We start from the raw sequence: 27,821 nt of genomic DNA, 5'->3' as shown, positions 1-27,821 counted from the left end.
AAAATGCATACATAATTAATTACATACTAAATTAAGTAAAAGTAAGCTATGCTCAGCATTTGGCATTGACTGAATTGCCAAAAGGTCTACCGTCTACCACCTTTGGTCCTGCTTGGGAGTGCTTGGACAAATCTTGGACACACAACGACGATTTTTTTAAGCCACTCAGTTTCATAAATTGGCAACACTGCCCAGTAGTATAGTCAAATTGTGCCCAAAAAGTGGGTATAGGGCTCTTCGGGATCTGTTTTATTTAGCCGATTTATCTGGCAACGCAGCATGGCTCTAGACTTATTTAGAACAATAATGTAATGTCAAAAATTTTTGCTTCTGAATCCAAACAGCAAGGCTCTACTGTTTTGACTAAAGTGTTTCTTGTGTGTTGAAATTTTCTTTCGATTGTTAACTGAAATGAGAATTTGTAATGTTGCTAAGTGTGGACGTAAGATCAGTGATGGTGTCAAATTGTATTCTTTGCCAGAAAACAGTGTTCGTCGTCAGCTTTGGCTTGACAAGATTAAGATTAAACGTAGAAAAGCTAATCGTCATACCAAAATCAATAAAATCTGGATATGCTCAAAGCATTTCTATGGAGGTATAATTCTATCAAGCTAGTTATTGCTATTTATTGCTAATACATACTCTGTTGTGCTATATTAGGGAAACCTGCAAAAGATATCTACCCGAGGCATCCAGATTTTGTGCCATCATTGTTGTTAGGGGATGAGCCACTAGAATTAATAGACTCACCTCTACTTTCTGAAATTCAGGATCATTCTTTGCCGATTGGTAATATTCAAACTACAAATTTACAAGTCTGTTTGTCAATGTTAAGCATTTCATTTTCAAGTATTAGATGAGCTTGATCAACACAGCATTCCAAGTAATTGCGAAGAGAGTTTACACACAACCATAGAATGTGAACTTCCCAGCAATGAGAACCCATCGGAGACTACATTACATCTAGATTCATTATGCCATGAAAGTACTTCACAGAGTGGTAAAGTAATTACATTTTTGTTTATTTCTTATTGCTTGCCTAATGCTTTTTTCCAATTTTAATAGCATTACTACAAGGAAACGAGATTAACTGTAGGCCTATACCAATTCCTGCTGTGGAGTGCTTAACAACATCACAAGTTAGCAATTCAACAACTAACCTGGACGATAATCTCGAAGGAGAATTACAGCGTCTACGATTGATCGAGCAAGTGTCTCAGTTAACAAAGCAAGTTGAATTGCTTCAGTTTAAGTTTTGTATGTAGATTGATTGAAATAAAGTGTCATTGGCCTCATTCTTAAATTTCTTGGTTTATTTTCCCAAATTTCATTAAGCATTACCATACAATGAGCGTATATTACACAGCCATCAACACCTAATGCAGCCCATGGTGAGTGAGGAGTTTTGCTGATAGCTTGAGATGGAGTTACCTAATTGTGAATTAGAACAGAAAATATAATTCATGTCAATAATAAACAACTTTGAGGGGTTACCTTAGCTTTAACTAAAACCACTCCAGATGACAAACACATTGCCATAAATTGTTTCAGCCAGCCATCGTTCACTGCTTGTTTTGACTCAGCTTTGAGACCTTTGAAGGCTCTCTTTGTTTTCTCCACATCTATAATACTTCTGGAGAAAACTAAGTAGGCGAATATATCCCCATGATCTATTTTGGGAATAATTGTGCAACACTGAAGTCCTTGTTTCCACAAATCTTTAGATAAACTGTAAGGGCAATCACACTGAAGAATATCCAATTTATCAAGGTATTTTTCTTTGGCTTCTACTGAAAGCCCACTAACATAATTCGATAAAGACATAATATTTCAAAACATTAAACACATTTTTCAACACAGAAGAAACACTTTTGTCAAATTAGTAGAGCCTTGTTGTTGGGATGCAGAAGCAAAATTTTTTGACATTACATTATTGTTCGAAATAAGTCTAGAGCCATGCTGCGTTGCCAGATAAATCGGCTAAATAAAACAGATCCCGAAGAGCCCCATACCCCAAACAAATTATTACCTGAATTTTTGTTCGTGAGCACTGTGTGTACTATAAAAATGTAGTTATTTTTAAAATACTAGTTAAAACTATCGTGTAGAACATGTATAAATCGTGATTTGAAATGTTATTTCCCGTGTAAATATCCTTTCTTGTTGAAATAAACCATTTAAAAAAATATTAAATTTTAGAAAATCTTTCATTCTATAAGTACCCAACTTTTTGTGCAGTTATAACGATATTTAGTATTTAAAAAAAAATTAAACGTAAAACCCAATATTTTCCCCCGCGAAAAAGTGTTTCCGTATTTAACACAGCCGCTTATGGGAAAATGGGTTTTTTTTTAAACAGTATTTACATGACATCTTAGCACATAGAAATCCTTCCTTGGGTTCATTTTATAGCTAAAGAGTCATTCTATCTTATTCATTTATATTTATTCAAAAGGGGACATTCGTTTAGAAGTTATAACCGATATTCTAGGCCCTAATTTTGCATATTTTCCAAGTGTTTTGCATTAGTGAGTAACACACCCGCTTGGTGGTGATTAGCACAGCCGCTCTCCGCTAGAAGGGGCTGCACTCCAAGCGGGTGTGTTACTCACTAATGCAAAACACTTGGAAAATATGCAAAATTAGGGCCTAGAATATCGGTTATAACTTCTAAACGAATGTCCCCTTTTGAATAAATATAAATGAATAAGATAGAATGACTCTTTAGCTATAAAATGAACCCAAGGGGGGATTTCTATGTGCTAAGATGTCATGTAAATACTGTTTTTAAAAAAACCCATTTTCCCATAAGCGGCTGTGTTAAATACGGAAACACTTTTTCGCGGGGGAAAAAAATTGGGTTTTACGTTTAATTTTTTTTAAAATACTAAATCTCGTTATAACTGCACAAAAAGTTGGGTACTTATAGAATGAAAGATTTTCTAAAATTTAATATTTTTTTAAATGGTTTATTTCAACAAGAAAGAATATTTACACGGGAAATAAAATTTCAAATCACGATTTATACATGTTCTACACGATAGTTTTAACTAGTATTTTAAAAATAACTACATTTTTATAGTACACACAGTGCTCACGAACAAAAATTCAGGTAATAATTTGTTTGGGGTCAAATCGCCAATTTGACTATACTACAGTTGTCGCGAAAGTTCGTCTGTAGGCTCAAAAATCGCGACAGCAGACGAGGACGAGCAGAGTGCGACAGTCGACAGTGTTGTTTAGATAATAATAATGCTTTGTTGTTTAGCAAAGACAAAATTGTAAAACACGATTTTGTGAAGTAAAAAGTGAAAATTGAAAATGAGCGGTTCAGGAGGAAATCCATCAGATCTCGTAAAAAAACTCGCTCTCAAAGCAGCGACATCGCCTTTAAATGCCAATAGATCAGGGAGGTAATGAACTAACGATTGTGCAATAAAAATTTTTATTATTGATTATTAAAATACTAATAATTTTTAGACTACCTTCTTTGCGTGGGGAAAGGGATCTTAGCCTAGGTGGGAGTTCCAGACCAAATTTAAATTCTGTGTCAGGGGCTGCAAAACCAAAGAAGGAATTCAAACCGACAATCCCAGTTAGGCGCACAAAAACTCTGGAGGCACCTTTGAATGTTGACAACTCTGCAGAATCTTCTAGTAATGGCAGAGGGCGAGGTGGTAGAAGAGATGATAACCGGGGAAGAGGAAGAGGCAGAGGAAAGGAATGGGTTCAAGTACTAATTTTTTTGTATTGTTATGCTAATAATATGTCTAATATCCTTCAACTATTACATTCTATTCTTTAAGAGCGAAGGAGCACTTTTTGGACAAGGAGTATGTGATTCGAATCCAAAAATGAGAAGTTCATCATCAGCATATGCTGACAGAGAAGGTGGAGGCTCTTCTGGTGGGTTGGAAAAACCACGACTGAACACTCAGGTAGAATACAAGTTCAATTTTTAACAAAAGACAAAAAAAAATAACCAGTAAGTTTAATTGAATTCAAACAGAACACCAAAGTGAACAAGGAAGAGGAAGACGCTGCTCTGAGTGCATTGCTAAGAGATGATTTCTTGGATGATTCTGAACTGGGTGATGGTTTTTACAATAATGTGGTAATGCAGCCCATCCAACTACCAAAATCAAGTTTAGGTATGCATAACTGAGTAGCAGTAAAGGAATGGTACATTTAATGTGGTTGTTTTTGTTTTTATAATTATTTAGATGCAAGTGTAAAGGAAGAAGTTGACGATATTGGTATAAAATCTGAAAGCAAACCAGCCATCACAGTAGAAGGAGGGGTCACCAGTATGTGTATATTTTTCAGAAAGTTTAAATCTTTTTGCACACAAACTAAAAAAATAATATTGAAATTTACATTAGTCAAGCAAGAGAAGGATGAGAAAAAACCAATTCCGACTCCTAAAGCATCTTCTTACCAGCGACGTCTGAAACCTTCTCAAGTCACAGGAGAACACATTTTCCAAAATGAGGGTGAATTACTGTTCATTCAGGTAAGTTGACATATGACATTATCGCCGGGTAGTTGGTCGTCTAATCGTGCAATTCTATTTTGATTGAAGTTACCAGATGTGCTGCCAAGCCTGAAATCGGATAAGGAACGTCCTCAAGTTAAAAACGAACCCGGGACTGCAATTCAAGAGAAAGTCGTTGATCACTCCATTTCTGAAGCAAAACCTGATAAAGAAAGTGTTTTTGAAGATATTCCTGAAGGTCGATTAGGAACTCTACGCATCCATAAATCAGGGAAGATAACTTTGCAAATGGGAGAACATTCTTTTGTGTTGGATAGCGCTACCCAAGTGTCTTACTTACAGGTAGTTCTATGATTTTCAAAAATTTTCGTCTGACACTTGCATAAACGTTTATATATCTGCCATAGGATTTGATTTCCGTTGAGGTTGATGCAGAAGATAAGACCGGCAAAATGAGAGCACTAGGACCAATCAAATACAAAACTGTCTGTTTACCTGATTGGGATGAACTAATTGCTGATTCCTAATATTCCTTACTTATTGTCATTGTTCAATTTAATGCTGCGAAATTTCGAATAAAATTCGGCGAGTGATAGATTGGTTTAAGCTTTCAAGCGTAATAATCTGTTATTTTCTTTTGATTTTCTCATTTTCATGGTTCTTATCATTTATTCTTATCACCATTATCCGTTAGTTGTTAAAGATTACAGGAAAGTGCCTCTTATTAGTGCCTCCCCTACGGTTCTGCAAGTGGATTTGGCCCGAAGAAGGTGGGAGTCGGACAAGATTTTAACGAGCTGGTGGGGTTTCCATTTTTTTTCTTCCTGACCCGATTACCCGCAGGTCAGAACGTCTTATTTTTATCTGTCATGTCAGTATGTCACGCATGACACTGCTGGTGAAAACCAAGATTCTTTATTATTTTTTATCGTCACAGATGATCTGTAAGTTGTTTTACATAGAATTTTGAGAATTCATCATGATCTTCAATTGACAGCAATTTAATTTATTTTATTTTTTTAAATTTAGATTTTGCTTAATAGTGAATAAAGAACCACCTAGTTTTCTTTCCAAGAAAAAAAAAGGGCTAAGGGCAACATGGTCCACTAAGTTCTTTGTTTGTTGATCCATTGGCTGCTACCTTGATGAATTTTCCTCTTTGACTTTCTTAGAACGGACCCGCTCTTGATTTGAGTTGAGGTATTGCTTGGTGTCGCTACAATCTTCTTTGATATTTTTGGTATCTAAAGTAACACCCATTCTCATATCAGGTTTATCCCTGAGGGTAGTACTTGTACTACCAGAAGGCATTAAAGTAAATGCGGGTGTGTGTGTGTGTGTGTAGGAGTGGGGGGGGGATGTGGGGGAGTGAACGCTGTTCTGAGCCAGGCTTCCAGAACCTTTAATTCAGAATCAGAATAAATTTATAGAAAACTAAACTACTGCATCGATTTTCTTCAAACTTTTTGTGTAAACTTACAGTAATTTATCTCAGCGCTTAGGTAAGTTTCGCTTCATTTGGTAATACTAAATTTTATTAATTTTTATGCGGATTTAGTCATTAGCTTTTTGTGACTTAGGACAACCACAAAATCCATTAGGTTGTCTGTTGACAGTCTGTTGATGTCTTGTTCAGTAAAAATAAATTTCGTCAACAGTTTTGTTATTGTTACAGGATATTGTTTCTCTTTTAGAGAAGTTCAGTGGAACAAAGGTATTTTGGTGTGTGCTATTCCATTTAAGAAATGTACGTAAATTCATCAATTATGCTAGGCAATATTTTGGGATGAACAATTCACTGGCCCCATTGGTTTGGTGGCAGAATACAGTTTTCTTAAGGAACTAGATGTTGTAAAAATGTTCCAGTTAAAACCTGGGCGCTTGCCTTCCATATCTGTTAAAAATATACTGTTCATCACAAGACCTGAAGTTGAGCTGATGGATTGTATTGCCGATAACTTGCACAGGTATGAATAATCTACATATTTTAACTTTAAATAGTCAACAATAAGTTAATTTACATTTCAGCGAAAAAGCCAAGGACATTCTGCTAGTAAGGAATATCAGTTAATTTTTGTCTCCCGACGAAGTGCAGTATGTGAACAGCGGCTCAAGGTTGGTTAAAGTTACTTAAATCAGCGAAGAAGAAATTGTTGACAAAATTATTACTTCATTTAGGACAAAGGAGTGTATGGAACTCTTACTTCTATTGATGAACTGCCTGTTGATTTTTTCCCACTAGATCGTGATGTCATTTCAATGGAACTCGATAATGTTTTCAAGGTATTTATTTATGAGCCAAACTTTGAAAGGGATTGCTTGTCATCAATTTCTTCAAATTTATTCTCATGGGTTGCTCTCTCATCAAATTGCTCATGGGTTAATGTCCCTCCAAAGTTTATATGGCATTTTCCCCAACACGCGATAGTGGAGAAATATTCCTAGACTCCTTCGATGATTCGGTAATCATGGTAAGTTTAAACTCAATAATATTTCTCCAGCAGTTTTTTTCATCGGGATTTTTTTTTCTTGTGTATTCTCTTTAGATCAACCCGGATATACCTGATGAAAGGGAGCTGAGGGAGTGGCTTAAAGACAATCAGTAAACAAATCCTTTTTTACTGATTGTCTGAAGATCTTAATTACTTGACGTCCTTAAACATCGACTGCAGCTAATTGCCTCCATCTTTTTTCTCGAATTGTTGCCTCCATCTGTTTCCCTGAATTGTTGCCTTGCCTCAAACTTTTTTCCTAAAATATGGCTTCGATCTTATAACCTGAACTGTTGCCTCGATGTTGTACCCTGAACTGTTGCCTTTTTACCTCAGCCCTTGTGATGGAGAAATTGGGCCACTGTCTGAGTTTAACTCAAGAATTTACATTGTTTATTATTTTATTTCGTAAATGATACAGCAAAAAAATCCAGGAAATTACAATAAACAAAATCTTACGAAATTCCTACATTTTAATTGTTTTGAAACTATAAGCAAAAGCTTTTAACTGATATCTTGCCCGTTAATACCCGAGGGCGAACCTGGAAGGGTCTTGTCTTGCGCCGCTATATTCAATGACTGAATCCATTGGTAACACCGGATGAAAATGCAAGTCAGCAGTATATGCTGCCATCCTTTCGTCGCTCCGAGGAATGGGGGAGTTGAGCCTGCTCCAGCTACCCGAACCCGATAAGCATCATTCGCAGCCAACTTGAACTACCCCAGGCCAGCTCTCAATGCAGCAGGGAGTTTCTTGAGGACGACGAGATCACGATTTTAGTCAGGAGAATATGTTGTGAGTATCGAGTATTTTTCATTTGTCTTTTTTTTTGTTGTTATTTCAATTCAGTGTGGATGAGCTAGAACAGGGATGTCTTCTTTTTGAAGCTGTATGGCGTCAATCTAAGGCCATCTTCGATCGTTTTTCAGCTGCCAAAAGCACCAGTTTTAGTTACTTTTATTTTCCTTATTTCTAAATTCATTTATTGGAGTTATTGTTAGATTATTTGGGGTGAAATTTGACCGTAAGTTATCTAGCTACAAAACTCATTTGTTAGATTTTTGATAATTTACGTTTAAATCTACTTTCGGTTTCTAAATCAGTTAATAGTTCAGACGGTTTTCATGTGACTTTTTGAAACTTTTGAGAACTTATTGACAGAGAAAAGAGGTTTCTAACAAGGCTCAACTGTGTGCACATCATGAAATGAATATGGATTGATCATGTGTTCGAAACTTGGATAAGATTGGGTAGGAATATTTTCAAAAAAGCCGACTGTCCTTCAAACGGTTCGAAATGGAAGATTTATTCATTCGACGAAGAAACGAGTCAAATGACTCCAATGTCAATTGGTATAGTTTTAAGCCATTACCATTTAACTTAGTATTCATTTTGATTTTGGTTGTTGTAGACCCACCCCCAGCCACATCAACCTGCAGAAGGAAAGGCCAGTAAAACATACTCGAAGGTCACGGAGATCTTTACATAAATACGTGTCATGCAATGGTGTAGAGGATGGGTGAGGACGGACGTTTTGCAACATTATCAAACAGGTACAACACCCGCAAGGCTTTAAAGGTGAGGGTGAGAAAAAAATCGTATAAAAGGCGAGAGAAAAGGCGAAGGGAAATCAGTCGAGAGAGCATCTTCGACACGGCAACAACTACAGCGCACTCACCATCTGCCTTCTTCACCGTATTGCCAGTTCGCAACCATGGGTAAATATTCTGTCTTTTACATTAAGTTGTGTATCAATTCTATTGTTTCTATCTGTTGATATGCCTGTTAATATTTAATATTAATGTTTGAATTTTTTTACTGTGTAGTTATCTAAGTCGTCGTATGCTGTTGGGTGTTGTATCGTTGATTGGTGGGTCGACCATTGGTGTACCAATGTCTCCTGGGGTATGGCGAATGTCAAACCGCAATGCTGCCGCCTTACTACGCAACAAAAACATACGCAACAACCGGTTCCTACACCACCAAGGCTCAAGAGTGTTACACCACAATTTATGATGCCACGAGCTGCTACACCGAATCCCGAAGTATAACTGCCCCGAGTTACATCACTAAGGCGCCGGAATACTACACGTCTATATATGCTGCCCCTTCCTACTACACCGAGGCCCCGCGTTACTACAACACCGGATCGCTCAAGTATTACACTACAACCTACGCTGCCCCGAACTACTACACCTACGTCCTGAAGTATGTCTGTGCGTATGAGGAGTCGTCCCCGAACTGCAGAGCCCTGTCTGTCACCAACTGCATTCCTCATCGTGTAACCAGTTCGGAATTATGGGCAACTATTAAGTTTTTTACTTTGAGTTTTGTATCAATCTTTTTTTTTTTCTAGTTGCTAATATGCCTGTTATTATTTAATATTTATGTTTAAATTTATTAATTGTCTAGTTAACTATGGTGTCGTGCTGCTGTTGGGTGTTGTATCGTTGCTGGCTGGATCGACCACTGGTGTACCGAAGTCTCTGGGTATGGCGGATATCAAACCACATCGCCGCCGCCTTCCTACACAACTTACGCAACGACGAGTTCCTGCACCGAGGTCTTCAAGTACTACACCACTAAAGCACCGGAGTTTTATACCACAACTTACGCTGCCCCGAGCAACTACACCACCAAGGCCACGGAGTACTACATGACAGCGCATGCCGCCCCATCCGACTACACCGAGGCTCCCAAGTATAACTCTGTTCTCAGCTACTTACTGCACCGACGCTACTAACTACTTCTCTGTTCCCAGCTGCTACACCGAAGCTCCTGCTGATAACTCCACCAAAACAATCGAATCCTACACCGAAGAGGCAAAGTACTACTCTGTCCCGAGCTACTCAACAAGAACTGAGGCGGCCAAGTATTACTACACTGATGCTCCAGTCTACTACACCGACCTACGCTACACCTAGCTACAACACCGCAGCCCCCAAGTACTACACCGAAGAAGTCGTCTGTTACACAACCATGTACGCTGCCTGGTATACTACATCGAGGAATTTAAGTATTATCCTGCTCCAAACTACTACCATCTGAAGTTCATTTGTATTACACCAGCAATTCTTCTGATTTTGTCACCACTACTTATGTTGCTCCGACCTATCGAAGTTCTGAAGTATTTCACTGGATGTGTTGAAAGATTGCTGAAATACAAGATTGATCGATAAATCACGTCTATGTCTATTTTCTCCTGAAGTACCTTTCCTCCTGCTGATCATTTCGTGATGTGAGAAAATATTTCTGAGTGCCATGTAAACTTACAAATCATTATCTTGTAAAATACAACAATAAAAATTCAAACTTATTATTTTTACAATTTAATAATATTTAAACTCTCTTCCTTTTATTTTTTCTATCATTAAAATTCAAAGTCCAACAACAATATTTTTCTATTGAAAATCCAAAGTCCACTGCCATTATTTCTGCTAAGTCCAGACTTTTGTTTTTGAAAAAAAATTTAAAAAAATTCCCCTTACACGAAATTCTTAAAAAATTGTCGCGAAAATATTTTATTCGAAAATTTTATTATATACAAAGTTTATTCATAACAAAAGTTTATACAAAATTTATATTTGATTTCATATTTTTCCTGTGGCCCCCAGGGGGGGGGGCCTGTCGCTTTCTCTACCGCGATAATAATATGATGCAAGTTATATGCAAATTATTATTTGTTTGGCGCAGAAAGCTTGTTTTATCTAGCAGTTCTCAACTGTGTCAAACCTGACATTGATCAGGTTGCCTCAGTCGTATACTGCATGATTGAATGAAAACTCAAAAGACGACAGATCAAACTATTTGAAGTCACAACACAAAATACTGGCAGGCAAGCAACAACACAAAAATTTGCAAGTCAGGAACCCAGATGGAACAGCTCAGCTACAACAGCACAGCAATTTCAGGTCCAACACAGCTACTTCTGGATCACACTGCAACCTCATGCTGCATATAACGGTCTTTGTCACACCTTTCCCCATTTGGCTGCAACAAGGTAACCAACAGCGTTATAGAAGTGTTTGTTATACCTATTTCAGAAAAGAAAATTAATTTCAAGAAACACAACTGTGTACACACTCATTATAACAGAAGAATACAAAGAGTAACAGAAAACTACGCAGTCCAACAAAATAACTTTAAAATGTGATTCAAAATTTCTATCGTAGCAGAGCAAATTGGTCTAATCTCTAGTCATGTTAACTAGATCTGTAGTACTTTTGAAAGACATTTGATCAAAATAATTACTTTTAGCTGTTGCATGGGTTTAGACGTACGCCTAAGAACAGGCAGCGAGACACACTAGGCACGCCATTTCGGCAATGTACAGGCACTTCCCAAGTCTGAGTTGAATGGTTTGGCAAAGTGGTTTCTACATGCTAAATCACTGTAAATTTATACATCAACATTTTTAATTCAATAACAATAGGAACTTAACAATGAATTGAATACCTTTTAATTTTCATCGTGAGAAACGTCACGACCAACAACCCATCTCTACTGCGTCTTGCAACAAAATGGCCGCTCTGCATCAGTGCTGAACACACTCGCGCTACCTGGTGGACATCATTTCAGCCACCTATTGACAGCCACCTATTGACAGTCATTAGATTCCTGTTCAAATGACTGAACGCAACGGCTGGATTGCTTGCTTCCAGACAGCACGCAGCAGCTCAACTTGAATTCGACATGCCTTGAGCCTTTCGGCTTTCACTAGCTGGCACGAAATGAATCAAATGAGCATAAACACCAGATTACTCCAGCAGCTTTCCCTATGACACGAATAGACAAAGTTTTTAGTTAGCTTTTCAGACTTTTTAACTCTTTCAAGGCTCCACATCCCAAAGTCCCTTAAAGTGTGTCCTTAAGTCGAGAAAGATAAGGTGGCCTTACCCGTCTTGCAGCAGCTTTTTCGTTCCTCTCGTGGTAATGCTTTGTCGTACTTAAGTTCCAAGCTATCTTCACTCCTCTGTGACGGGCGACATCCCTGACGGTTTTTACCGGTTTTTACCATCTATGCTCATGTTGTGGGCTTTTTGGTTGGCCGCTGGTTGCCATTTCTTCTCAGCGGGACACGCATGGACGGTTCACACTTACAGAGAATTCTCTCAACGATTTGAGGCCGTTTGTTCGAAAAAAAAAAACGAAACATCCAACCAGAATCAGAGGTCTAGCCAATGAATAGATCCAAGCAGGCGAGTTATTCTTGGGACCGTGTTGGAAATCTTGAGCGACATCGGGCTAGATGCTTCACTTTGTGATACGGTGGAACGACCGTTAAAACGAATTTCAACACTTTTGTGTTTCTAAATCTGTTGAAAGAAAATCAAATGCTCATTACCTATGGAATCAAAAAGGAATAAAAATGTTTCTTATTACCTGTGCTTTACGTCATTGGTATAATGGAGGTGATAAAGGTTAGATAATGGAGAACTTGAGCGACAAGTAACATTTAACTGTCTCTTTTTCCTGACGCCTGTTTCTTACTGACAGCAAGTGGATTGCTCCTATACTGGTCTACATAGGTCTGTTGTCGGACATGTGTGCCTAACTTGGAAAATGACGTCAATTAGTATAAAGGAGATTTTAATTTGGTGGAGGTACTACTGCTTTCCTCCTTGATGATTCCACTTAGTACCTTTAGTAAGTCAACAAGGGCACACCATAATAATGCCGTCTTGGAGCGCGTGGAATAAATTCCGTTGGCTTTTGGTATAACAGTAGTAGGATAATCCTCTTCTGCCTCTACTTCGGGTTTAGATTCTTTTTCTTCCTCAATATTGACGACCGTCTGAAAGGTATGTCTAGCAAAATTCCATATGAGATTTTCTGTTGCCTAAATTACAACAAACTATTAGTTCTTTACGTTCTTTTGTCTACTATATTGTGGGAACAACTTGCCTAAATTTTTTTTGGATCAGATGGTTTTTTCTTGTTGACAAAGAGCCTTTTCAAATTCAGTCGTGGCCAAAACTTCCATACGTTCAAATTGACGGGGCTTGGCAGGCCTATTTCATCTTACGGTAATCCAAGGCTCCAGGTTTTCAGATTTTCTAAACTGCAGCAGCAGTTTATTTGATGGAAGGTCGGGTATAGTGACATGTTTGTATTACTTTCTTTCATGGTCGGGTAGTGTGATTGCATTTGTCCTTTAGTTACATTTTGTGCGATCGATCCAACAGTTTGTGAACACTGATCGGCACTGGAAAGAGGTTTCGTCACAAACCATTCGTAGGCCTACCAGACGTGAGTGCGATCGACGCAAAGCAAAAAATGAATCTCTAGAAAGTATCCCTTTAAAACGAAGAAAATTAAACATCTTGTCCAATTATTGGAGAAACAGCTATAAACTTATTACCTTCTTCAATCTGATGATGGGATTCTGGATAGGGAAAAGAAACAAACCAACTGAACATTTCTGGCGAGTGTATATAGTAGGATTGATAGAGAGCATTACATCTTTGTGATGTTGAGTACGTTGGGAAATTGATGCACTTCATAACGACTGTGGTAAATCGTCATTTCTATTGAATTCAAGTAAAAAGTTAGCGGAAATTCTACTTTTTAGAATAATTTTTTTTCAACTCTGCAAGTGGCGGTATTGCTGAATGACAGCACGTCAGTCAGTGGTTGCAGATTTGTCGTCAGGTTCCACCAATGAATTCAGTAATTGAAAAGCGGCGCAGGATTAACCTGGAATGAGAATGGATGTTACTTGAGGTACCAAAAATATCAAAGAAGATTGTAGCGACACCAAGCAATACCTCAAATCAAGAGCGGACCCGTTCTAAGAAAGTCAAAGAGGAAAATTCATGGTAGCAGCCAACGGATTAATACTATATTATCTTTATCATGAACTGCTTGAAAAAAGTATCAATTAATGAGAGTCAAGAGAGAACCTGTAAAATAAAACTAAAAAATATTAAATCATCGAGTTTATTGTCATCAATGTGCTTAGTATCAAAATAATTATGTTATGGTGTTTACCTTTTGCATTCATCCCATATATTGGGCTGAAAAGTTTATGTCTGTAGCTGAACAGCTAAAGCTGTGGTAATACAAAATATTCAGATGAGGCTTGTGTGAAAATTGGGAATTTCCATGCTCCATTAATATAATCTGATGGGACAACAAATCACACAAAGATCATCTAGGAATAGTAAAATACAGAGATGTGTGTAACAATAAACAATGATGATGATGAGATATCAGTCATCCCATGTGATCAGTCTACTCTTCCAGACTTGCTTACATATTATGTCCGTTAAAACCAGTGAAAACAATTAAACAAAGAAACCATGCCATAAAATTTCCTTTGTTTTTTAGATTGATTTTTCAGCTTGGCTTACTGTATTGGACCATTCACCATTGTATCCCTATTGTCACAGGCACCCTGCGGCCTGCACCCTGAAAATGTCAGCTAGATAAATTTTATGAAAATATTTAGTCAAGAATGCAATGAGAATCCTTAGCTCAAAAAGAGTATTGTCTATTCAGCAACTTTATGTAAAAATTTGAAATGCCAATGATCCCATTGATCTATTAATGCTAATGCAACCTTGATGAGATGACAGGCATTGCACACATTAATTATGTAGAATAGAATTGTAACATACATAGATGGGTGTATTAAAGGGTAAAAAAAAATGGTGCTTAAGAAAGTTAGAAATTTACCTTCACATCATTTTGGGGTTGAATTTGGTCCATAAAAAATTAAAAACAAAGAATATTGAACAAATATAAACAACTTTGAGCGGCATTTGCATTTGTTTGCGACACGAGAAAAACAACACATTTCGCCATCTAGTGTCGCAAACAACAATCTTTTTTAAATTTTTAACGAAACTTCACTGGAATTAACGATAGCTTCTCAATTACTGAGCTGACAATCCTGACATCAATTTGATTAGATTTCTGACTTCCCCGTTAATTTGGAGTGGAAAAGAACTGCTTTTACGATCAGTTTACATTATTCAGTTAACTCCCTGCTTCTTTCGAAATTATTTTGTACAAACATGATGGAACATGAACATGTTAGTGATGTTGACTATATGTATATCTCTGCTCGTTGGCTCGTAGTTTCGTATCATATAAACGTGGTGCATGGTTTTACCGTTTTACTTTCAGTCGGCGTTCCGTACGGTCAAAACTCGCGGGGAAATTTTCATAATATTGATGTGCAGACGACAAAATGGTGACTTCCAAATCCATTCCTGAATCCCGAGTTTTAGTTCTCCTCCGAGCCTCGACCCGAGTTTTACTGACAACGTAGCCTTACGGGGAGTTTGAACGAACTGCTAAGTTGCCAACGTCACCGTATCACTCATTGAATAGAGTCGGACTTTTAAGAACTGTCAAATTCAAGTTCTTCCTAATTCCTTCTTGTTTTTGTTTAAATTACTACATTCAGAAGCCTGTGCGATGGGTATGGATTGATTTTTGAAACTAATGTCATTCTTTCGTATCCAAATTGGTTGTAATTACCGGCATTTTTATAGGTGGTCTTCTCAGTTATTTTCGTAGCTTAATCGGTAGCCGAGAAATGAGGATCTTGATTTTGGGACTTGATGGTGCGGGGAAAACTACTATTCTTTACAGGTAAATTGAAGTAAATTCATATGTTTGTTATGTTCTTGCTGGATTGCACATTCCTTTGATAGGTTACAAGTCGGGGAAGTTGTGACCACCATTCCCACAATTGGTTTCAATGTTGAGCAGGTCACTTATAAAAACTTGAAATTTCAAGTCTGGGATCTTGGAGGGCAAACAAGCATAAGGTATTGTTATTTGTTTATTGAAACACCTATTACTTAACTCATTAAACTAACATTGTGCAGACCCTATTGGAGGTGTTACTATTCCAACACTGACGCCATTATTTATGTTGTTGACTCTGTTGATAAGGACAGAATAGGAATATCTAAACAAGAACTTGTTTCAATGCTAGAGGTAAAAGACCACAATAATATAATTAGTTAATTAATTCTTAATTGATTATAACCCTGCTCAATACTCTGTTTTAGGAAGAGGAACTGAAAGGAGCTATCCTAGCAGTCCTTGCAAATAAACAGGATATGGAAGGTGCCATGAGTGTAGCAGAAGTGCATCAAGCCTTAGGTTTAGACTTGCTCAGGAACAGAACTTTTCAGATATTCAAAACTTCTGCAATCAAAGGAGAAGGGTTGGACCAAGCAATGGATTGGCTATCCAATGCACTGCAGAGCCGTAAATAACGCTCTTCGCTTTTTCTCTACCATGTAAATGCTTTGGTTCCCTAATTTTCTCTTAGTTGTTACTTTTTAAAACGGTTTGTTCGCCTCTTCACCATTAGCGGGTGGTGGGCCTCGAATTTGCGAGCATGTTTGTGTGCTAAATTACATTTTCAGAGATGATTGAATCCTTATTGTTCATCTTGAAGTTTGTGAGAGTCAATGTGTTCTCATCATGTTCCATTTCTATCCATCCTCAACCTCTAATATAGATCCAGTTCAAAAGAGTAATTTGTTTTTTTCTGGTTTGTGCAAAAAAATCTTTTGGCAACCTGAAGATCCCTACGAAATCATGCTTGAATAAATTATGTACATGCTAATGGAAACAAAAATAAATGTTTGAATTTTGGCCTTTCTTCAGTTTATAGACTACCTGTTTGAACAACTCGGATGAAAAAAAAATGTACACGATAGCCAACAGGGTGACTATTAGAGCCTTTAGATTAGGCAACAATAGGAGGGGGGGCAGGTTTTTCAAATTCTCCCAATTCCTCGTCGTAATAATTATGGGCACGATACATTTTCAACAACCAAGGGGCTCTCTCCTCAATTCGCGTCAAAGTAACTCCTAAGTCTTCCAGTGTCGGCAGGGAATTGTCAACACAATCGGTAACGTGATCCTAGTTAACACAAACACATATGAGGTAATGCATGGGATTTAATATCAAAATATTTCAAAAGAATCTTACTCGTTCAAGTTTTTCCCATCCAAGGTTTGCGATAGGCCATCCTGGAAGTTTTGCTGTTAAATTGACCTAAAGTATCGTGCCAATAAATAATTCAGTAAAAGTTCAAAATTAAACTAAGGTTTTTATAATACTTACTTTTAACCAGAACAGAGGGGCATAACGCAAATCGTAACGGTAATAGCCCCATTCTTTATCCTTACGCATAACACGGAAAAAATAATCAACTAGCTCTCCAAGTTGGTATCGCTTAGGCCTGTGAAAATTATACAACGTTAGCGAAAGAAGAAACAAATACAATACTGGGGTAAGTAATACATATATACCCAATAGCTTGATAAATTTGCCCATTGGTATCAATGTTTCTGGCAGCATTCAAAATTCCCTGAGCTACGTCCCCAACACATACGGGTTGCTTGATGGTATGTTCTCCCTTTTTCCACAGCGGCATACCTGCACCTTGACGGCGCCAAAATGCAGCATAATAAGTAACGAATCGATCCTCTGAACCATAGATATCCGACGGTCGGAAAATAACTGCTTCGGGAAATTCCTCACGAACGGCTAGTTCACCTGTTAGTTAAATTGAAAATGATTTCTCTGTATTCCGAAAAAATTTATAGTTTCTAACCTCTCCATTTAGCAGACAAAAACTTTGAACCTTCTTTAAGCATAAGAGGTTCAGGTTTCTCAGTTGCATTTAAAGCTGAGACATGGATCATTCTTTCAACCCCACATTCCTTAGCAATGCGTGCAATAGTTCTTGGACCTATAAAATGAATTTTACTGGTTAAGATATATAAGAACATTAAGAAGCGGTTGAATAGAATAATTTGCCTTTCACATAGATGTCCTCAAATGAAAAATTTCGAGTCTCCCATTCCCTGCCAACCACATTGATGACAAGATTGGAATGCTTCAAAGCTTTCCTGATACTATTCTCATCCTTAAGGTTGTAAGGTGTAAAGTAGACCTGGCCCAAGTCTCCACACATCTTCAGTGGTGCAACATCGTAGAAATCACCTCTGTAAGGTAGCACTAGCTGGGTGCCTGTGTTACCCAACTTATTGCAGACAACAGAACCTAGATGACCATTAGCTCCAAAAACAGTAGCTACAACTCCGTTAAAGCTAGATCTTCCTCCAGTTCCTCTTCGAAAGGCCGACATCCGAGAGTTGATGTTTACTTCGGTGCTGTACGACGCCGTGGGTGTGAACACAATCGACGACAAGCTCGCCCCTTTAAAATATAAAGTTGTTCATCTACAAGTTCAATAAATGTTATTTGTTTAATTTAATTCTTACATTGTTTAGAGCTCTGCGAGCATATTTTTAGGGAGGCCATTTTCACTAACAATCACCATCTGTCGGAAGACTGCGATAGTTGGCGACAATTACGGCTAGCTTGAGACATCTGGTGTGAGATAATTGAACGAAATAAGTTGGAATTTTTACCGATTTACTTTGATTGATTGATCCATCAATATCATTCAATGTACTAAGGATCATTTAATCGGGGTTGATCATGAAAATTACCTGGACCGTGTGGTAGAAACCTGTGAATACAATGACAATTTTAATTTTATGTCCGTTTTACCACATTGAGTAAATTGCTGTAACATTTGCTTAGTTAGCTACATAAATTGTAACCTAATTAAGATAAAATAAAAACCCCACACCATCCCCAGAGCTGAAATGAGTTTTCTCGTAAAAAAATAAATAACAAAAACCACTTTGGAAAATAACTCCGCCCCTTGGAGAATCTCGACCAATCAGTGTGCTCCAAACACCCGCAAATTTCAAATAACGATCTTCTCACAACGAATATCATTTTACTATTTTTAATTGAGATACACGATCCATTTTTACCTCGTAATTTACTAATCGCTGTCTAGCAATGGAGGATTGGTTTGACTTTATGTTTACCAACACATCACTCTTTAAATATTAATTCAACGGAAAGATCTATGTACTGTATTTTGTTATTAAACAATAGACTGTTTCGATTCAGGTCTAATTGTAATAATTTAAATGTGCTCAGACTTGGATGCTAAATGAATACTAGATTACCGCTAACATTACAATTGCTGGTAGTACAGGATCAAAAAGGGAATCTGTACGACCTCCCCATAGGCCTACTATGTTAGTAGATTTGAAAGAGTAATTTCTTTAAACTTCAAAATTGAAACTTTTTTTTTATTCTTACAAACAGCTTTTAACACACGACCAGACACAATGCGTGCATAAAATGCAATTAAACACTAATACATTTGTTCTAGAAAAAAAAAAGCCCACAGAAATTCTCTTCATTGCTTTTTGTTTTCTCTCTTACACTGATATTTACTATACAAGTCTAACAAGTTACGAACTATAAAACAAACTCATGTTCATAGACGGGAGAATATAATACATCGAGTCATCAATACTGGGAGGTGAACTTGATTCCAAACGTCGACGTAAAGTTACAACATGGCCATCAACGTCAGTTATTACTAATATGTTTTTTTATTGTTTCAGCTCAAGGGCCCAGACGTGGTGCGGCCATCCCGTTCGTCCTTTGCTTCGCTTGTCTCCATTCGACGGGCAGAGCAACGTGCCGTTCAAATTAGGCTCCTCCTCCTTCGGCTGTTTCACGTACAGAAAGAAAGAAAATAGTAAGCAATTCATTATAGATGATAGTAACGGCATTGGTTAATTCTATTAGTTGAATATAGGCATTTCGCACTTTGCTATTTTTCTCAAAAGGAAATCTCTTTCAGCGGAATAAAGTAAAATCAATCATTGGAATGAGAAGCGAGCGAAGCTCGGCGTAGGGCCGCCCGTGTTTTTCGAGGGTCATGAGTTCACAAGGTTGGTAGGTCGTGTGGCAAGCGAAGTTCAAAAGGGTCAAGAGGAAGCCAGAAGCTCTTATTTGCTGTTTCACTACAATAATAACACGGCCTATACAACTAACCCATCATCAACTGTCCACAGACCCAGGAAAACCTACATCAATATTTTATCTGCCATATAATGTGTTCAATATACTGCAGTATATAGGCTAGCAAACGAAACATTAAGTCCTAACAAGAAAAAATTTACAAACAAAACGCCATGATGTCAATTGAAATCAACGTTTACCTGTTCTTTGTGATGGATGTTGACACTAAATTGTTGCTGCTGGTGTTGCTGTTGATGTTGCAGCTGTAGTTGCTGTTGTTGCTGCTGTTGTTGAGCTGCCGCTTTTTCGCTTTTGCTCTGCCTCCCGAGCTCAGCGCGGAAAGGAATGTCGGTTTCAGGGCCGGCTTCCAGGACGGCCATCAAATACGAAATGTAAGATGTAGCCAAACGAAGGGTTTTGATCTTGGACAGTTTGGTGTCGGCCGGCACGTTCGGAATGCAATCCCGCAGTTCCGAGAAGGCGTTGTTGATCGACATGGTCCGCCGGCGTTCTTTCTTGTTGGCCGTGTTGCGTCGCTTAACCACGCGGATGACGCGCGGAGCTGCAACCGTCGACGGATGGTGCAGCGGATGATAGTCGACCGACGACACTGCCGAAGTCGTTTCGTACGGATGATGATGGTGTTGTTGCTGTTGCTGTTGCGACTGCTGGTAGACGTAGTAGTCGGGACTGGGAGCCGACGAGGAGTAGCAACTCAGCGAAGGCGAGTGCTGCTGGGCGAGTGAAGCCGGCGGCTGGAAATCAGCGACCGACGGATTGGTATTACCGTTCCAAGTCCAGCCGGCTGACGGGAAAAAATTCTGGTGCTGTCCGCCAGAGTAGTCACCTGCCGATGAACTTTGGTGGTGATGAGGATGACTGTAAAAGCTGTTGTTGCTGCTGTTGGAAGCGGCGACGGATGATGTAACGGAGCTGTTGATATCGACAGGGTTGCTGGCATAGGCCGACGGGTAGGCGCTCACTAAACTCATGGTACAGTACAGACTTTAAGAGATTTGTGGAATTACGTTTCGCGGTGACTTGGAAGAGATGATGCAACTTTTGAGGTGGTGGTGTTCTTGAGCCCACTTTTGACAAAAGCTGCGCTGTTTATAATCTAAACAGTTGTTGTCTGGTTGAATTCTAAGCTGATGTGACCGAATGGCAGGCTCGGCACGTTAGTTTTGCTTCACGGCTCTCTTGGACGACACGATGATCTCTCTTTAAAAGGACGACAGGAATGGTGGCAGTGGGAGGAGCTAGAGGATACCGGGCTGGCTGGAAAACGCCGGCCCTTCGAGGCGGAGCTCCAATGGGATGTGGGCCTTCGTCATTAAAGCACGGTCGCCACACCAGCCAATCGCGAAGCGGCGATGTTAAATAACATAATTTCCCAAAAATCAGCCTGCAAGTCTGGTCTGCCCCATCATTAAGCAAAATAAACTGTAACAGAGAATAATAATACATCAAGTTCATTTCGGAGAGAAAATTTAAAGTGAATTTATTCTCCCCCGACGTAGAATAATTTTAAATGATTTTGAAATGAACAATAATGTCTAAAAAGAATTTTTACCTCATTACTGGGCTACTGGCGTACAGACGCTCACCACCGATGGTGTTATCCCATGTATCGCTTTGCCTGAAAAATATTTTAAAAATCATAAAAGATTATTTGAGATTAATCGTGAAATGGAACTGGACTAAAACAAAATGCATCGGCAAGTGTTTTGATTTATGCGTAGATGTGCAATCCGAGTCAACTCAAGTGGACCGAGCAGCTTATGTAAGATATGTGGGGGTTTATTCCCTTTGGCGCAACCGAGAATTCGAAAAAAAAAGAAGAGAAAAGCAGCACTTGAGAGCGTCAGCAAAGACGCAAGTGATCTATGTGAATTTGAAGAAGAATATCGCTCTTTTTTGGCTGTGGTGTTTTAGTGGCGTGTTTCCATCTTTTACTTTTTCCCTTTTGTGACCTCCGCCGCTCCCCGACTCCGAGGTCTAATGTCAATCTAATAATTCAATTAGCCTTGATTCTTATAACAAGACTAAAATCTTGCGTTTGAGTTTAAATCGATCTTTATTGTGCGAAACTTGTTCTTATTATAGGGGCCCGGCTATTGGTGAATGAAAAGGCCGAGACGAGAACCAGGGCCAGGTGGATTCCAAAGATTGGTCGCAATCAGATCAAGACTGTCGAGATGCAGCTCACAAAGAGAGCTTCATTTAACGGTGACGCAAAACACATGGCGGGGGAGCCTCTTGAAACACTCCCGCTCGCTTCACCTTGAAACCCTATATAGACTTAACTTTTTTTCGTTATATATACAATAAAATGTAGAGAGAAAGACAGCAAAAGGGAGAGAGAAAAGGCTCAGTTTTCACAGAGGAAAAAATGGAAGGAAAGAAAACGGTTCAAGTGCCTCGTGTGTACGTGATACGGAGAATCCTCTCTCTCGCACACGATAAGTCGATATAGATTTTAATTGCTCTCGAAACTGATTTATTGTTTCAGGACTTTCGGAATGATTTCAGACAAATTCGTAAACTTAAATTATCAGCCGCCTCGGTGCCAAACTGCCAATAAAAAAATGTTCACGATAGAGCATCAGTCAAAACAAAAAAGCAATCCCAGTAATTCATGTAGAATTTTCGTCAGATATATACAACAACCTTAGTCATCACATGCTATATAGCGCTGGTGGCGTTTGGAAAGACTTGGCACATCTTTTTGCGGCGTCGAAAACCCATCGCAACAAGTCGAGACCCTAAATTTATAAACGGGCGCAAGTTCACTGATGCTGATGGCAGCATTGCGAGTCTGAGACAGCGAGACGGAGACAAGAGGACGAGTTGATGGGCCCCGGATATCTGAGACGCTCAGAGTTGCGCTCCTTTTCTTTTTTCTGCGCTAGAGACCAAAAAGAATAAATGACGAGGGTGGGCGAGGAATATGTATGCATGCAGGGGTCTCCCCCAGTTTTGCCATTCAGCGTAAATACAGGGCAGCTCTAATTGACTGCTAAGTGGCCTTACATGTTACAGGTCTGAAAGGATATATTCTTCTATTTATTTACGTACATCCGCGAGAAAAAAAGTACGAGAGCAAGTGGCAGTTCTGTATGTCTCTCGCGGACGCGAAATGATGCGCGGCGCGCCGACAGTCTCTCACGACGACGGCGGCGGCGTGAGAAAAAAAAGTTGCTTCTTCTCAGTCATCGCGTCTCCCTTGATATTATATCTCTGGTGACACTCTATACACGCCGCAGCGGACGTAAGACACGGAGGATTGGGCAATTAAGAGTCTAAGAAACCGTCGAGATTAGGACGATGATGTGAAAATGAGCCTCGATCCTGCGTCATCTGTCCATCAGACAATTTTTCCGCAAAAGAAAACTCGAAAAAATTCCACCGGCGTGAAGTCATCGTTAATGTCCTGGCCAAATTGTATCACGGCCAGCGCTAGAGTAGTAGTAAAATAAAGATGAGCGCGAGTGTTTATTTTATTTCTATATCCAGATTTTTCTTTTTCTTGTTTTAAATATGGCGCCGTAACGGGCGCCAGTCATTTGTCACGACCCGCTGCCGCCGTCTTACCAGCAGGTCCATCATCCTCCACAAGAAAAGAGAAGCATTCCAGTCTGCAGTTTTTCCATCCAGCCACGGTCATCACGCGACCCTTCTTTCTTTCTTTTTTTCGCTGCGCGAGCCCCCTCCGACTCAAATTACTGACAACAATAATAATAACTTTTTTTCTCATTTTTCTAGACCGAGTCGACGAGGGCTTGTGTACACAAACTGCACAAACTGTTGGTGGGCCTCGTCTTGTAGGATCTCATCCGCTTGTTTATCAATAAGAACAACAGAATGCAACACTAATTACGTGCTGGCCCTGATCCCATCGCATGGATAGGCCATATCAAAACATCAACTTTGTATAATGTCTAAATCCAAATGGCGTGTACGATTGGAGGATATTGAATAATTAAAAGAGCCTATAATTATTATCTGAAATGATCTCGGTGGTCCGGACAATGTTTCCAGTGAAATGGAATATTATTCATATTACATTTGTGTTTTTAAATCAAGTCATTTGAGTTCTGTCCAGTTTGTGTCTGTGAGTCTAATATATACAATTCGTAAAATGCCAGAACACCAAAGGCGTCATAAACGGTCAGACACGTCCCCCCAATCCGTCCAGTCTTTTTTTTTTATTATTTTTTCAAAAAAGAAAAAAGGAAGAGGGGAAAAAAAAAGTTGGTAGCCTGGGTAAATGTTTAGATAATTAAGATAAACACAGATCGCGCATCGCGTTATGTATACACACACATCGAGGGGTAAAAGAAAAAGAAAAGCCCACAGGAAAAAGGAGAGCTGGTGTAACAACATGGGCCTACATAGGTCATCGCCCGCGATGGCGTCGAATGTCCGTGCCAAAAACATTTTCGCACACAACGAATAATTAGTAAACCGTTTCAGTTATTGCAATTCGAGTAGCAACACTTCATGAATCCTCCAGCAGCACATCCGTCGTGGAATAACTTGGCGGAGTTTGTTGTGTTATTCGTGTGTAGAAAACATAACAACAAAAAAGAAGATGAGTCTGCTTTGCATCAGTTTAAAAATCCCTGAGACTATGCGCTGCACACATCCCAACCGCGTCTAAATTAGCCGAGCGCACCAAATCGTTATGAGAATAATATATTGCTAAATGATAATGTAGCGAAAAGGCTCGTTATGTATGGTGGGGGTAGGTGGGCTCTGGGAAGAAATCATTTTTGAAATATGAAACAACTGGCTGGAACGAAAGCAGAGATATAGAACCTTCCGGAGTACCGGAGAAGAAGGAAAAAGGGGGGAAGAGCAAAGGGAGACGGAAGGAGTTATTCAGCACCTTTTGGCGTGCCGTCAACATAATTCAAACCTTGCGCTCCAACTGTGTACAGCTCCGAGGACACGATAAATCGTCAAATTATTCAAATAGTTGAAATACTCTATCACGGCTCCTGGCCAAAATATGTTAACCCCCCTTTTCCTTATTAAAACCTTGCCATCATTTAAAAATGTAAAATTTTGAAATGAATATTAAAAGTTTCTTCGCTGTAAAATTTTATAAAATATTATTTTCAGGTGGATTTAGTAAAAAGCGGAAAGTAAAAGCTTCTCAAAAAGTCTTTCCGTATCGGGACTTGGCGGTCTACACCAATCTCGAAAGAATAACAAAAGAGGTTTTTAGAAACAGGACCCAACACTTTTCTATGGGCTATACATATGGGAACATTAATATTTTGAAAAGATAAAAATCCACGGACGGCCTATAAAAGTGAGTGCCCGCGCCCGCCGGCCGACGCCAACAGACGGCGGCTGACCCTTCGTTCATTCTCACTCCCCCCTTATTCTCCATCCCAGTCGTCTCTTGCATCTTCTGTTTTCTCTCAAAGCGGTTCAAGCCACGTGCTAACCTCACTTGACACGGGGGGCTTCATTCACCTCTACGCCAGGACGTATTTGTCTCTCCCCTCCAACACTTTCATTTGCTGCTCTTAATTCATTTGTTCGATCCAATCACATGAAAACGGGCGATTGCAATCAGTCGAGGCGAAATGGTTTAGCCCAAACTGAATAAGAATCTCTCTATTCTTATATTGGTACAAGCGTGTGAACGGGTGGAAATGATGGTTTGTTTACTGGCTGGATCCCCTGGTCGATGACGGAGTAGAACCGAGGACGGGACGAGCGAAAATGACAGTGCGACACAATGTCAACATAGCTAAACGCCTGTCCGTGGAAGAAAATTCACAAATAAAAACCGCACACATGCACAGGCTGTACGGTTCTATACAAACAGCCTGGGCATAGACTTGGCGAGTGAGAAACGGGACGGGGAGATGATCTTTGCGCTGTGCAGAGTCTCGGCATCTCTCCGACGACATATTGAGCTTCTTTCTTCAAATAAGGAATCCGTGAGAAAGAGATATGACAAACGTAAATTAGTCCACGGCCCAACCAACCAGCAACCAGTGTGTGGATGTGCGCCGTTCCCTCCCTGACACCGGATCGGCCGGAAGAGGCAAAACAGAAGTAGCAAAGTGGAGCGCTCAACTTTCATTTTCTGACTCCCTGTCCCCACTAAATCAGACCATTATCTCTTTTTTGTGTTTCTTTACAATCTTGCATCAAACTCGTTTAAAAACAAACCAGCTAGACATTTTTCTCGGTCAAATAATAACAAGAGATTCTCGACTCCCACCTTTGCTAACCGTATGCAATTATCTCTTTTAGTTGAAATGAAATTATGGGAATGAACTGTTAAATCCATCATTACTCCAAATACTGTAGTTAAGTATTTAGAGTATAGCAACAAGTAAAAGACCAATAATGTAAAAAGGTTTATAAAAATATGATAGCATTTTTACGGCGACGTTATTAGCCGACCCAATCTTCCCGTCGGGGGAGCCGTTGTTACGTAAAACGAGGAAGTGCCGGTGTGGCGGCAGGTCCCTCTTGACCATAAAATGTTCTAGTTGCATTTTGGTTGAAGTGTTTAAAGTTTGAATGTTTTAGAATTTGATTGTTTACACACAGAAAAAGTTGGTGAGGTACAAAACAAAACAGGCCTGATTTGCATTCCTTCTACAAATGAGTTATTCAATGAACAACAAAAACGGCAAAAGAAAACAGTTCAACCGCCTAGCCCAGGAATAATCATACTAAATTTTTATACTGTCTAACGATTTATAACCAACGCCACCCAATAGACAAAAAGGAATGATAGAGTATTTTTCCTACCTTTATGCCTGGGATATACGGCCAGGCATCCAAAATTGCTCCATCCATCTTGAAAAGTTGAAGACATCAGGAGGAATAGGAAAGGGGGCCTCAGACTCGTGAATACACCCACACTCACATGGGTGTACACGACAGAGGGGATTTAAGAAAAGAGGAAGAAGACTAGAAGAGAATTGTAACTCGACCGACATCGGTAGTTCTTCAAATTAAACAGGATGCTGTTTATCTAAAAAAATAAAAAATGGGTTACGAACAAATATTGACAGAATCACCAAGTAAGGAAAAGTCGAAAATGATACAGTGGGTATGTTAATGATTGTTAATGTACAAGAAAATGTAAGGTTTCCATGTAACACTGCATTCATGCAATGCACTATTCAAATATCTAGCAGGTCACAGGTTAATAAAAAAGTAACGAAAATCATTACCCCAAGTGATGATGAGACTGAGATTGTTGGTGACGACAGGTGAATACCAGCACCAATAGTAAAACTAGCATATATGGTAGTTATAATGGCTGGATCTGGCCTCAAATCTGCAACAAAGGAAGAGGTTACAAGTGCAAACACACTGCCATGCATTGACAGGGAACTTACAATGCTAGTCAGGAAACTCACAAATTTGAAACAGTTTTAACCCAGGATTAACTCTTCTATTTAAGCTCTCCATGAGCATTCTTAGTTTTATTTACTTTCCTGCAGCGTATAGTGTATATTAAGAATTTGCAAGACCAGAGTTGACACGGTGATCACATTTATTACGAAACTGGTAAACCAAATGAAGCAGACGACACTAATATTCTAATTAGCCGCTTAAGTTAAGATATCGATAGAAAGACGCCCCCTCCTCCTAAATCCAAACTGCTCAAACACGATAAAAGCGATTTTCTCACACGCAATCGACATCCACTGAACGGATCGGAATTATTTTATTATCATTCAGTTTAGTCATTTTAATAAGGTTCTGGTATCTCAAATTACAGCATAATAAAAATCATTTTCTAATAATCACATCAAGGACGCCACTAGTAGTAGTAGGCCTATGATGTATTCAGCTAAAAGTCAAAGATTTAAATTTTTTTAAACCCTCTTTATTTTAAAAACAATAGAACATTATGCGTTTAATTCTCCAGTCAACATACGGAATAATTTTAAATTCATTTTTTTAAAT

The 27,821-nt window shown here is 39.0% G+C and overlaps 6 protein-coding genes and 4 long non-coding RNA genes across 15 annotated transcripts; 4 read left to right on the top strand and 6 right to left on the bottom strand.

Moving 5' to 3' along the window:
- The first annotated feature begins 232 nt into the window (after positions 1-232).
- Positions 233-1,303, top strand: LOC124191895. The gene is made up of 4 exons (XM_046584935.1): positions 233-595; positions 661-789; positions 857-1,000; positions 1,066-1,303. The coding sequence occupies exons 1-4, from the start codon at positions 412-414 to the stop codon at positions 1,263-1,265; spliced, it is 657 nt and encodes a 218-aa protein (XP_046440891.1). The 5' UTR covers positions 233-411; the 3' UTR covers positions 1,266-1,303.
- On the bottom strand, positions 1,249-1,956 carry LOC124191896. The gene is made up of 2 exons (XM_046584937.1): positions 1,495-1,956; positions 1,249-1,431 (listed from the first exon to the last, which is right to left on the bottom strand). Exons 1-2 carry the CDS (start codon positions 1,822-1,824, stop codon positions 1,249-1,251), a joined length of 513 nt encoding a protein of 170 aa, XP_046440893.1. The 5' UTR covers positions 1,825-1,956.
- Positions 1,957-3,178: 1,222 nt separating this feature from the next.
- LOC124193134 (DNA-directed RNA polymerase III subunit RPC4-like) lies at positions 3,179-5,090 on the top strand. Of its 2 annotated transcripts, none has more exons than XM_046586793.1 (8): positions 3,179-3,413; positions 3,505-3,733; positions 3,807-3,938; positions 4,010-4,151; positions 4,224-4,307; positions 4,383-4,513; positions 4,583-4,837; positions 4,903-5,090. In XM_046586793.1, exons 1-8 carry the CDS (start codon positions 3,322-3,324, stop codon positions 5,020-5,022), a joined length of 1,185 nt encoding a protein of 394 aa, XP_046442749.1. In that variant the 5' UTR covers positions 3,179-3,321; the 3' UTR covers positions 5,023-5,090. The 2 variants fall into 2 exon arrangements, with proteins under 2 accessions (XP_046442749.1, XP_046442748.1); XM_046586792.1 differs by having other exon boundaries at positions 3,481-3,733.
- Positions 5,091-7,549: 2,459 nt separating this feature from the next.
- LOC124193136 lies at positions 7,550-10,168 on the top strand. The gene is made up of 4 exons (XR_006874102.1): positions 7,550-7,783; positions 8,400-8,706; positions 8,815-9,688; positions 9,750-10,168. It is a non-coding gene; the product is annotated as an uncharacterized LOC124193136 (long non-coding RNA).
- Positions 10,169-10,507: 339 nt separating this feature from the next.
- LOC124193132 lies at positions 10,508-12,828 on the bottom strand. Of its 2 annotated transcripts, none has more exons than XR_006874097.1 (6): positions 12,630-12,828; positions 12,371-12,542; positions 11,885-12,303; positions 11,444-11,763; positions 11,240-11,378; positions 10,508-11,022 (listed from the first exon to the last, which is right to left on the bottom strand). It is a non-coding gene; the product is annotated as an uncharacterized LOC124193132 (long non-coding RNA). The 2 variants fall into 2 exon arrangements; XR_006874096.1 differs by having other exon boundaries at positions 12,371-12,538.
- Positions 12,829-12,835: 7 nt separating this feature from the next.
- On the bottom strand, positions 12,836-14,788 carry LOC124193133. Of its 4 annotated transcripts, none has more exons than XR_006874098.1 (6): positions 14,666-14,788; positions 13,979-14,411; positions 13,756-13,890; positions 13,577-13,684; positions 13,350-13,515; positions 12,836-13,285 (listed from the first exon to the last, which is right to left on the bottom strand). It is a non-coding gene; the product is annotated as an uncharacterized LOC124193133 (long non-coding RNA). The 4 variants fall into 4 exon arrangements; XR_006874099.1 differs by having other exon boundaries at positions 12,841-13,285; positions 13,979-14,110; positions 14,666-14,778; XR_006874100.1 differs by having other exon boundaries at positions 12,842-13,049; positions 13,105-13,285; positions 13,979-14,778.
- Positions 14,789-15,251: 463 nt separating this feature from the next.
- LOC124193131 (ADP-ribosylation factor-like protein 1) lies at positions 15,252-16,609 on the top strand. The gene is made up of 5 exons (XM_046586791.1): positions 15,252-15,416; positions 15,490-15,589; positions 15,652-15,768; positions 15,829-15,940; positions 16,015-16,609. The coding sequence occupies exons 1-5, from the start codon at positions 15,413-15,415 to the stop codon at positions 16,222-16,224; spliced, it is 543 nt and encodes a 180-aa protein (XP_046442747.1). The 5' UTR covers positions 15,252-15,412; the 3' UTR covers positions 16,225-16,609.
- LOC124193130 (NADH dehydrogenase [ubiquinone] 1 alpha subcomplex subunit 9, mitochondrial-like) lies at positions 16,605-18,357 on the bottom strand. Its single transcript, XM_046586790.1, has 7 exons — positions 18,251-18,357; positions 17,784-18,185; positions 17,578-17,715; positions 17,273-17,519; positions 17,085-17,202; positions 16,950-17,015; positions 16,605-16,880 (listed from the first exon to the last, which is right to left on the bottom strand). Exons 1-7 carry the CDS (start codon positions 18,288-18,290, stop codon positions 16,704-16,706), a joined length of 1,188 nt encoding a protein of 395 aa, XP_046442746.1. The 5' UTR covers positions 18,291-18,357; the 3' UTR covers positions 16,605-16,703.
- Positions 18,358-19,120: 763 nt separating this feature from the next.
- Positions 19,121-21,304, bottom strand: LOC124193129 (heart- and neural crest derivatives-expressed protein 2-like). The gene is made up of 2 exons (XM_046586789.1): positions 20,066-21,304; positions 19,121-19,570 (listed from the first exon to the last, which is right to left on the bottom strand). The coding sequence occupies exons 1-2, from the start codon at positions 20,855-20,857 to the stop codon at positions 19,451-19,453; spliced, it is 912 nt and encodes a 303-aa protein (XP_046442745.1). The 5' UTR covers positions 20,858-21,304; the 3' UTR covers positions 19,121-19,450.
- A 152-nt stretch (positions 21,305-21,456) lies between these two features.
- On the bottom strand, positions 21,457-27,254 carry LOC124193128. Its single transcript, XR_006874095.1, has 3 exons — positions 27,080-27,254; positions 26,652-26,877; positions 21,457-21,504 (listed from the first exon to the last, which is right to left on the bottom strand). It is a non-coding gene; the product is annotated as an uncharacterized LOC124193128 (long non-coding RNA).
- Between the last annotated feature and the right edge of the window lie 567 nt (positions 27,255-27,821).

The sequence above is a fragment of the Daphnia pulex genome, chromosome 4 (assembly GCF_021134715.1).
Source record: "Daphnia pulex isolate KAP4 chromosome 4, ASM2113471v1".
NCBI classification, from domain to species: domain Eukaryota; kingdom Metazoa; phylum Arthropoda; class Branchiopoda; order Diplostraca; family Daphniidae; genus Daphnia; species Daphnia pulex.
The sequence above is the reverse complement of the archived record's forward strand: the minus strand, read 5'-3'. Positions and strand labels throughout refer to the sequence as shown.

Coding starts and splice junctions, on each gene's coding strand:
- LOC124191895 (XM_046584935.1), top strand. CDS start 412: ATGAGAATTTGTAATGTTGCTAAGTGTGGACGTAAGATCAGTGATGGT. Junction 596..660: donor CTCAAAGCATTTCTATGGAG/GTATAATTCTAT, acceptor GTGCTATATTAG/GGAAACCTGCAAAAGATATC. Junction 790..856: donor GGATCATTCTTTGCCGATTG/GTAATATTCAAA, acceptor TTCAAGTATTAG/ATGAGCTTGATCAACACAGC.
- LOC124193131 (XM_046586791.1), top strand. Junction 15,769..15,828: donor GGAGGGCAAACAAGCATAAG/GTATTGTTATTT, acceptor AACATTGTGCAG/ACCCTATTGGAGGTGTTACT. Junction 15,941..16,014: donor AACTTGTTTCAATGCTAGAG/GTAAAAGACCAC, acceptor ACTCTGTTTTAG/GAAGAGGAACTGAAAGGAGC.
- LOC124193130 (XM_046586790.1), bottom strand. CDS start 18,290: ATGGCCTCCCTAAAAATATGCTCGCAGAGCTCTAAACAAT. Junction 17,520..17,577: donor TTTGTCTGCTAAATGGAGAG/GTTAGAAACTAT, acceptor TTTAACTAACAG/GTGAACTAGCCGTTCGTGAG. Junction 17,203..17,272: donor CAAATTTATCAAGCTATTGG/GTATATATGTAT, acceptor TAATTTTCACAG/GCCTAAGCGATACCAACTTG.
- LOC124193134 (XM_046586792.1), top strand. CDS start 3,322: ATGAGCGGTTCAGGAGGAAATCCATCAGATCTCGTAAAAAAACTCGCT. Junction 3,734..3,806: donor GAGGAAAGGAATGGGTTCAA/GTACTAATTTTT, acceptor CTATTCTTTAAG/AGCGAAGGAGCACTTTTTGG. Junction 4,838..4,902: donor CCCAAGTGTCTTACTTACAG/GTAGTTCTATGA, acceptor TATCTGCCATAG/GATTTGATTTCCGTTGAGGT.
- LOC124191896 (XM_046584937.1), bottom strand. CDS start 1,824: ATGTCTTTATCGAATTATGTTAGTGGGCTTTCAGTAGAAGCCAAAGAA. Junction 1,432..1,494: donor TGGTTTTAGTTAAAGCTAAG/GTAACCCCTCAA, acceptor ATTCACAATTAG/GTAACTCCATCTCAAGCTAT.
- LOC124193129 (XM_046586789.1), bottom strand. CDS start 20,857: ATGAGTTTAGTGAGCGCCTACCCGTCGGCCTATGCCAGCAACCCTGTC. Junction 19,571..20,065: donor ACATCCATCACAAAGAACAG/GTAAACGTTGAT, acceptor TACGTGAAACAG/CCGAAGGAGGAGGAGCCTAA.